At 41.9% G+C, this 9,840-nt stretch overlaps 1 protein-coding gene across 3 annotated transcripts in view; it reads left to right on the top strand.

The window, feature by feature from the left end:
- LOC106514859 (coiled-coil domain-containing protein 149) overlaps nt 1-9,840 on the top strand; it is a 22,264-nt gene extending 12,424 nt beyond the window's left edge. Inside the window, exons 7-13 of one of the 3 annotated variants that reach the window (XM_014004378.1) lie at nt 1,091-1,163; nt 1,293-1,377; nt 1,881-2,025; nt 3,067-3,143; nt 4,433-4,465; nt 7,018-7,098; nt 8,806-9,840. In XM_014004378.1, coding sequence (XP_013859832.1) covers nt 1,091-1,163; nt 1,293-1,377; nt 1,881-2,025; nt 3,067-3,143; nt 4,433-4,465; nt 7,018-7,098; nt 8,806-9,311 — 1,000 coding nt within the window. In that variant the 3' untranslated portion in view covers nt 9,312-9,840. The remainder of the gene's footprint in view (nt 1-1,090; nt 1,164-1,292; nt 1,378-1,880; nt 2,026-3,066; nt 3,144-4,432; nt 4,466-7,017; nt 7,099-8,805) is intronic. The other 2 variants (XM_014004380.1, XM_014004379.1) reach the window with 2 other exon arrangements.

Raw genomic sequence — 9,840 nt, 5'->3', positions numbered from 1 at the left:
CATTTACCGTATTTTTCGGACTATAAGCCGCACCGGACTATAAGCCGCACCGGAGTATAAGCTGCATGGTTCAAAGTTCAGGAAAAAAGTAGCGGCTTATAGTCTGAAAAATACGGTACTTGTTTCATTCACACCGGCTGGTAGCAGTTTTACCTTCAAGCTACAGTTTTCTCACTGTCTGGCGCGAATTGTTCTGACATTTCAAACACGATGTTTACATTCATCTCAGTTGGGAGCGATGAGTCAGTCCGTGCTGCAAAATTCCCACATCTTCCAAACCCGTTCCTTGGGAATTCTTCAGCAATTACATCATCGTAAGTGTAACCAACTTCTTCTCCCACAGCAAAGGGTCATCTTTTGCCTTTTGTCAGACCAGCAACCTCGTCTGTGGGTGAACTCAGAAAAGCCTTTTCCTCTGGTTGTGCTGCCGGGTTTTTCTTCTTACAAATGTGTTGGCATTTAGGAGGAAATGCGCAGGTTTTACAGCGGAAAAAAATGTCCAAACAAAAATGGCCTTACATTTTGTGCTAAGTCGAGGTGATTCAAAAGTTGCAGGACACTTTTATTTCAGAAACAAAAGGGAAAGTTATATATCTGAATACCCTAATAAGTAATGGGTGAGGGGCCTATCTTTGGAAAAACTTGCCCTTGATCCAATTCAAGATGGCAGCCATGTTCCAGACATAGGCCCCCCTCACCCAGTACTTGCTGGGGGTATTCAGATCTGTCATTTTCCTTTTTGTTTCTGAAATAAAAGGGTGTCCTGCAACTTTTGACTCACCCTGTATCTACACATCAACATGTATTATACCTAATTATGGTTTAATACATACTGAATTATGTTCTGCATACTTTACTGTTAGATTTAATAAGAAAAGTTTTAAGATTTAATTACGGAAACTTGAGCAGAGTTCATTTTATTTGTTGGTTTTTCTGCTAAAGTGTGTAGATTTACTTTGTGTCCATAATAAAATCCTATCTTTAGTTTCCCAATGCTGGCTTTTCTTGTGACAAATTCAGAGCTCATGTCCTAAAACAAGTTGTCRTGTTTTTGCATCTGTGCGTCTTATGTTTTGGGTTTTGATTGGAGGTATTTGCACGACCGCCTCACACAGCTGCAGGAGGAGGTGAGCCTGCTGAAATCAAACATCATGAAGTACAAGGTAAAGGTTGGGAGATCTGAAACTACGCTTTTTTTTTAGCCTCTAATTCTGGGAGACTTTTTTATTTCTTATATTTTATGGTCTCCGTTCAGAGCGTTCATCGAGCTCGGTTTGTTTCTCTCTCCGCAGACGGCCCTGGAGAGGAGGAAAAACTCCGGCACGTATGGGAGATCAAACATCAGCCCTCTTACTGGAGTACTGTCGGCCAAACAAGGTGAGAACACAAACTGTTTAGGCTCCTTGTTAAACTCAAACAGAAAAGAGTATTTTCACTAAGAACGCTGATTTTCCTCAGTAAAAATAATTGGTTTCTTTTACTAAATGATTCCTTAAGTTTTAGGATTTTTTTTTTGCCAGTCCTGCAGCCACCGGGACACCAGCTGGGTTTTTAATTGTGTTCTCGGCGGTGGAGAGCACCACTGGCAGGGAAATGAGGCTGCCATGATGACTGACAGTCTCTGGCAGAAGCAGCACAGTGGGCTTCTGACGTTAAAGTTAGGAAAGTGTCATCTAGTAGACATCTGTTTCCAACACTCCATCTCTGTCTTCCTCTTGTCACGCTGATGTCTATTTTTAATCKCGGTTGTATGTTTTGCTGCCACCTTATCGGGAGATTCCGCTTTATTTATTTATTTATTTATTGCGTTAATGCCACTTTTATCCGTTCCCGTCCTGTTTTTTTTTTTTTTTGTGCCTCCAACATGTTTTTTTTTTCAGTCCAGGAGATGCTCCTGGAGGAGCAGGGCTGCAGCCTGCCTGCCACTCCTCAGTCCATCTCGGACCTCAAGTCGCTGGCCACCGCTCTGCTGGAGACCATCCATGAGAAGAACCTGGTCATCCAGCACCAAAGACACACCAACAGGTAAAACCCCGCCGCTTCTTTCAAGCCCCACCTGCTCCTCACTGGCAAGCCGATTTATAAAACTAACTTTTGACTGGGAAAGTTTGGATCATTTGAAGTGGGTGTTTGTGGGAAGGTTTATAAACAACATCTTACCTGCTTTAGATGCTCTTTGAACTATATTCTGACTGAATTGATGAGCCTACGGCTAGTCCTGTTGTTTAGACAAACACTTTTAAAACCTTTCTACTACCATCAGTTTTGCATTACCTGGTTAATCTGACAGAAATATAATGATATTCCAGTCAGAAGTACACAAGCTTACATTAAAAGTGCAACAGCTAGCTGCTGCTTCTATTATCGTCTGCAAAAGTATTTTGAATTTTACGTAAATTTAATACAAAGTTAATGGAGCTGTAGGCTTGTATGGATTTTTTTTTACGCTACGTAAACTTCTGTAAATTTCGTAAACTTGCGTAAATTTTATAAGCGCATTAAGGTGACTGCAGCTGTTTTATGAAGCCAAAGTAAGACACAAACAGAATAAATTACGCCGGCTTGGATAGAGGAGGTGGGTAGCGATGTTACAGCTCCAGCAGCTGCTGTTGTGTGTTGTTTACCCAATCCCCAGTCCAGGTCAGTTCATAACTTTAAAAAAATTTGAAATTTCATAAACTTCCGTAAGCTTCGTAAGCAGTGTGGTCTCAAAACAACATTATCACTTATCTCWAAGACAATTTATCATCCAGCAAAATTGATCATGACAGGCCTATAGTGATGTAAAGGTTGATGAAGCTAACTTTTCATGAGTGGCTGTGAAATCATTGACATTTTAGTTGTTCTAAGAAGACAGCAAACCACCGTGGTCTTGGCTAGCTGTTAGCTCGTCAGTCCAGTCAGAATGAAACCGTTTTTTCATACCGAGGTCAGTCAAAGAGCTTTTTCCAATGAGTAAGATAGTAATTCATCATAACCTTTTAAGATAACTTTGTATAATTGCTCCTCCTAAAAGGCAAACACTAAACTGTGATAGAAAACTGACCCGTACTGTCTGCTCTGCAGGATTCTGGGTAACAGAGTTGCCGATTTAGAAAGGAAGCTGAAAACCTTGGAGGTGTCAGGATTGTGGAGTCTACCAGGTGAGTTAAAAAACTATTATACTGCACGTTTATTTACTTATATATTTTATTTTTGTAATTTGTATTGAACCGATCTTAACCCCCAAAAATATTTAACAAAAACTAATGTTTTTCCCCCCTTGCTTTGTTTAAAAATACACCAGTTTCAACTTCCTCCTCTGTCCACCCTCAGAAAGGCTTTGTCTGAGAGTCTGTAATCTTTACCACACCATAAGCAAACACACACTGTGTGCGTTTGTCTTATGTTTTACTCTGACTTCTCCTGWATCAGTAGAGACCAACTCGTTACGTCTTCTGTCAACATGGGAGCTGTGAAAATAGACTTTTCAGCKTTAATACCCGAGTTAAAAGTGGCTACTGTAAAAAGTTTGGGTTTAGGTTCYATTTGGGACCCATTATAGAGCTGATTATAAATGTAGTCACAGAGCTGAAGTGGCATTGTGTGTGTAAGCATTGTACCAACAACGCTGTTATCAGTTGGCTGACRGTGTGCAGCAGGAAAATAACCTTCCTCTGGATAAGGAGAATGGTTTTACCAATGTCCTCCCAAAACTGTGTCTAATCAACTTTATTTTTTAAAACCAAAAAAAGTCGTGAAAATATAACGTGATGTTTGTGTTTCCAGTAGGGATTAATTAAGAATCGATTAGAACTGTTTAAAATGTGAATCGATTCATAAAAACAAATGAATCTCTTTCATTGTATAACAGTAAGTTATGACAAAATTCAGTTTGATACTTGATAACTTTTGGTTGCAAAAGGATTTGTGATGACAATTTTATTTATTTTGAAGTTATATTATGTTACTATACAGTTTGATACAGGGACAAAAAGGGTGACAGTAAAAGAAAAGAAACATATTTGGTTATAAAATGGCAACAATTCCTTTTGTTAAAACAAACAAAAAAAGTAAATAATCCTGGACTTAAAATCAATAATTGAATCAGGGCTTTGTTGAATCATTACATCTCTAGTTCCCCGCCTTGTAACAAAACAATCAATATGATGCTCTAGTTGGTCGTAATTTTGTGACTTAATTTGCCCCATATGTTTTTGCCAAACAAGGTAAAGTACCAAATAAATGTTCAAATAGTGTCTAAGCTGCGTATTTAACTTTTGGTTTATTTTTACACTCATAAAAAACAGTCTAGAGTGTTTTTTTTAACAGTTCGACCTCAATAACTGGTTTCTAAGTTTGTTTCCCTTGTGCCTCTTTTCATTGATTCTAACAACCTTTATGTTTTGTATTTACATCAGTGTGTTTCTGTCTCCTCTTCGCTGCGTCTCAGGCCTGACCTACCACGTATCTGTGGGAATTGGGAGTATGTATTCCTTCTGCCCCACTTAGCCCATCCGTGCCCTCCTCTCCGTCATGCCAGAACAAATCTGGGCAAACGCCCAGAAAACACGCCACCTCGTGCCCACCTTTTCCACCACGTGTCAGCTCCATCGACCACCAGCTCATGTGTCTGTTCATGATGCCACACCGGGTGCCAAAACATCACACACACCTCATCGCTTTGGTCCAGCCGACTCGTTCCAAAGGGATTTTTTTTTTTAAATGTTGAGTCTGATCAGAGTCAGCGTGTTAATGTTTGGCATTTAAATCATGAAGATTTAACATTGTCAATTAGAAGCTCAGAATTTCTTGATGCCATACCATAAAATCATGTTTGTTGACCTGAGTGATGTGGAAATTTTGTGATTTTTTTTTTCAAAAGGTACAAATCCCTTTTTATTTCCTGTAAACAAACTAAAAAGAAAAAAAGCATTGAGTAATCATCCAAATCTAAAAAAAAATAATAAAAAGTGGCATTTCAGATCGAGTTGGTAGTGTAAAACCAGGAGAGAGGGGAAAAAAATCCCAGATTTTCCCCACTGGAGGGCGATGTTGTCCCACCTATTACCCAGACTTGAATGGTGGGGTGGGCTGCATCTGGATGGAGGTGCCCTGTCACGAGACCGTCATTCTCCCCGCCATAAAACTGACAAGCATCCATTACTGAAAATGATTGCCCACATTACAAACACATTTAGGTGAATGTGCCGTTATTAGGGAATTTGTAGGCGAGGGAGGGGAGGGCTGGGGGGGGGGCTGGCCCGGGAGTGCCTGACGAGCTCGCTGTCCACCGCCGTTAGGGAGACAAAGATATAGAGAAAGATGCGAAAGTGTCTGATGGATATCTGAAGGCGAACGGGATCGGATGCAGGGGGCCTTGGCTCGCCTTTCCCGAAGCCCGGAGAACTCTAAAAGGCGACTACATCGTCTACGGATGAGAGGGAGCGGGAAACAATAACGGCGACGCGGATGGAGTGGGTTAGACGGGAGTTGAGATGGATAGCTCCTCTAGTTGAGCCGAACTCGGTCCTGAATGACTGCGAGCTGAAACGTAATGGGACAAGTAACAAACATTTTAGTGAGCGTGAGCGATAATAAAGACAGAGGTGATTATAGACTGAGCCATTACGGCTCTGCTTAAGTCTGTTGACAGACTTTTTCTGGTTAGGAGGCAGATGTTTCAGCCGTAGACGACGTTTCAGAGCTAGAGCTAGAGGTTTGTAGCGGTGCTGCTTTAATATGCTTTGTCCCCCTGGTGACGTTTGGAACCAGTTTGTCTAGCTGCCCGTGAGGATCAATTAGTTTTTCCAAATAAAACCTGGAAAAGTTTGCAGGAGTTCTTCATCTCCTGACATGAGGCGCAGGGCTTTGATTTCAGAGTGGATCTAATCTTTTTTTAAAATCATTGTTGATGTAATTTACACTATCCCATGGGGAGTCTGTTTTAAAGGCCAGATTGGGCCTTTTGGGTTTAGTTGCTCTTTTCTGTGCACCACAAAAACCCAAAGTGGACAGATAGCTGGGATTTTCTCTCCCTTGGAAGACACCACTGCTGAACGGTCTGAAGCTTTTATTTCAGCGTACAACAGATTTAAATGTCTGGCAAATTTGGCACATCTCAGACAAGATGGATTTTACTTTTGACCAAGTAGGTGCTTGGAGCTGAAGATGTATATTTTGGTCCGTGTACTCTTTGGTCATCGGATTGATTTAGAATAAGATATTGGAAAAACATTTTTATCCGTATTTATTTATTTAGYGTTATTTCACYRGGCRAATCCCATTGAGATCGCAGATCTCTTTTGCAAGGGTAACCTGGGCCTGAAGGCAACATGTTGTACATATTTTTGTACTGTGGCGAAAACCAGAGWACCYGGAGAAAACCCATGMAAGGMCTAGGAGAACATGCAAACTCCACACCGAAAGACCCCAGGTCCGAACTGGGGATCGAACYCAGGACCTTCTTGCTGCGAAGCATCGGCSCTAATCACTGAGCCATTGTGCTTAAACTCAAAAACACAGAAAAATGGTCTGTTATTTTAAAGTTTAACACTGTCAGGGCACACGGAGCATCCACAGCCTTCTAAACGACACGTGCCATTCATGACTGTCATGCGTCGTGTTAACAAAGTCACCCAGTCATCCGTATTCCTTCCCGTTTGGTTTTTGCTGCACACCTGAGGAATCAGAGAAATGCCTCGAGTTCAAAGTTTGTGCGAAGRCGAGCACTTCTTTACATGCCGCCCTGTCCGCGTGCGTTCGCCGTGTTTTTATATTTATGGCGTTGGGTTTATGGTGCACGGTCTCCTATAAGCAGCATGTGGTGTCGGCCCAAAAGGCGTGCAGCCATCCCTAATGAAGACGGATGACGGGGAGCTGAATTATCTTCCTGCGTGCGCTGCGATGCACGAATGTGCTTCATCCATTTCATCAGCCACCTTTATGTCGCTACCTGCTTTGTTTTACTGCCAACATTCAGAAGTGTAAATAACTGGGGTGGGTGTCTTTTTTTTTCTGTTGACTCTGGTCTTACAGGAACACGAGACAACATCACACTGAATGAAAACYTTCAGCCTGAGCTCCGTCCGACACGTGTTGCTTCTTTACCACTCAGAGGTGAGTGTGGACATGTGGGTACCCCTAATGAGAATATTAACCACTTTAAAGCATTAAAGTACCTGTCACATAAAATTTTTGTAACAAACCTGAATGAGTTTTTGGAAACGTAACATTGATAACATGTAGCAAAAAAAAATTTGACGCTGCCTAGATAAATAGTTAATGAGATATTTGCATGTGAAGTAACAGGAAGTGATGTCAAAGGAGAATGTCTGAATGTAAACAGAGCTTTGCTACAACAGCTGACAACAGAYTGTAACAAAGAATCTGATGTTTCTTTTGATTATTTTGAGTCACTATCAGAGAGATGAAGAGTCAAGAGTTCAAATATTGTTTTAATAAACAAAGACCAGGGAGTTCACTTTGAGTTCCCCTTTGATGTCACTTCCTGTTTCATTTTGGCCCAGCTAGGTTCAAATGAAAATATGACAGTTTTTTTAACAAAATGGATAAAACTGTGTATTACACCAGGTTTCTTAAATATAAAGACGCTTTCTTTGGCTTTCTGTATTTGAAGGATATGCATGTCACAGCCACTGAAGTTCGCACTTTTTAAAGTAATCTCCCACCAAAGAGTCATCAGTAGTTATAGTTTTATTAATGTGACATCAATCATAAAACAGAGAGTTTGGAGTAAAAATAGTTTTTGAGTTTTTGAAAACCGTTCTTTCTCCAAAACAAGAGTTGAGCAACCAGACTACTTATTTACCGCAGCGATTAGCCACCATGATGTCTTAACCCCGCCCCGTCCCCCCTCCCCCTTTTTTGTCCCCCATCTCCCGTGTTTAACCTGAGTTTCGCCTTCCCGCCTCTGCTCCTCTCAGCCTCTTACTGGTGCAAGCTGTCCAAATGCCATGGCATTTTGGAAATGTGAAGCAAATTCTCACCCGCTGACATTCAGAAACTTCTGCCATGTTCTCTTTATGGGAGGGTGGGGAGGATGCCATAAATATGGATGCCACTTTCAAGTAATGTTGCTTTCTTCTTGCGCGTACGCGCGCGTGTGTGTGTGCGTGTGTGTGCGTGCGTGTGTGTGTGTGTGTGTGTGGACGGGTTTTTCCTACAACATGGGGTATTTTTTACAAAAAAAAGCAGCCAGATGGGGACCGAAGTGAATCGTGGGGACCTCACATCGGTCCCCACGGGTCCAAATGCATGTTACAGGTGTGGGGTTAGGBTTAGGACCAAGGTTTAGGTTAGTTTTAGGGTCTGTGTCAGTTTCTGTGAGGTTAATTTTAGAGTATATGGTCAGGGTTAGGATATAAAGTCTAAAAAACATGAATGGAAGTCAATGGAAGGTCCCCACGGGGTCRAGAAACAAACGTGTGTGTGTGTGTGTGGGAGGGGCTGTGGTGTTAAAGGTTGCTGGAGCTCAGTATGCAGTATTTAACCTTTTTGCTTTCACGTCCACAAATATGGGTCAGTAAGCCCCAAGGAGAGAGAGAAAGTATTTTGGGCCCCCTCTTGTCTGGGGCGATGCTGCTGTACAGATAGGTAATTAAAATAACTTGCTACATTAGTGCAGCGATTTAACTTCCAAAGGGTAAGTGGTTGTTATTTTTTGTCCAGATTTGAACAGATAAGATTGAGTTTTTGCATCATCTGTTTATAATGTTGTTGTTTTTTTKTTGTTTTTTTGGCTTCAGATGAAGTGAGTAATTAAAAAGTCCAGTCGTCTCGTTTTCCTTTTCCCTTTCCTGTCAGATGACAGGAGTCCGCATGAATCATCGTGGGAGCGCCGCACCGCTGGCAGCGACCTTGGCACAGATGGCGTCGGCAGGGAAGACGCACCTGCACCGCTCAGCGGCCTGGATCCTCTCGAGGACGAGCCGGAGACGAATGGGCTCGGGAGGAGAGAGGGAGAAACGGCGACCCCGACGGACGACCCGGAGCCGGGCGYTGGATACAGTCCGGTGGAGGAGGCGGGGCGGGAGGAGGAAAGGGACGAGGAAGAAGAGCTGAGCTCCACCGTGGAGGAAGGAGAAGAAGCCGTTCTAGCGCTGGACGCTCGTCCCACCGACTGGCTTTCCGTCGAACGGTCTTTAGCCCGCCGCTCAGAAATGCTTCATCCACCCTGCCAGGACAGAGAGTTTGATGATGGCGATGACGAAGGCTCTGTTTCAGGTCCAAAGAGCCAAACCGCAGAGGGGTCGAGTGAAACAGAGTGGGACTTTCACTGTCCTCCCACACAAAGGGACAACTTGGCATGATCTGAGCTGATGTCATTAAAAAAATCAACTTCCATCAATAAAACAGAGAAAACTCTGCTTCAAAACCAAAAATWATCCACTTTGAATTTCCGACCAGCTTGTTCAAAACAGAAAACCTTCAAACCAATAAAGATGCAAACTTAAAGCCCTAAAGGGAAATGAAAAAATTAGATGATAAAACAACAAATAAAGCAAAACCAACTCTGGGGTCCCATATTCTCTTGATGCTTTCCTCTGCGAAATGATAATCCCGTTTGTTTATTTTTCAGTTCTTACGTCTATAAAGTCAATGCTGCATTTTGTTGTGACTTCTACAGGAGTGGTCCAAATTGATCTGCCAAACATTTATGAATGTCATCAAGATTTTTGAAATAATATTGTCACTAATTATATTAAGGACTCACTATTTATAAGATTAAATCTTTATTTTCTGTGGTTTTCTAATATTTTGTATGGGGATGTGAATACATGTGCCTTAAACTGTATGTCAAAGTAATAAGTTGTGCTAAAATAAAAGCTAAGAACTGTA

This window comes from Austrofundulus limnaeus, unplaced genomic scaffold (assembly GCF_001266775.1).
Source record: "Austrofundulus limnaeus strain Quisiro unplaced genomic scaffold, Austrofundulus_limnaeus-1.0 Scaffold23, whole genome shotgun sequence".
Lineage (NCBI taxonomy): Eukaryota > Metazoa > Chordata > Actinopteri > Cyprinodontiformes > Rivulidae > Austrofundulus > Austrofundulus limnaeus.
This window is presented reverse-complemented; position numbering and strand designations above follow the sequence as displayed.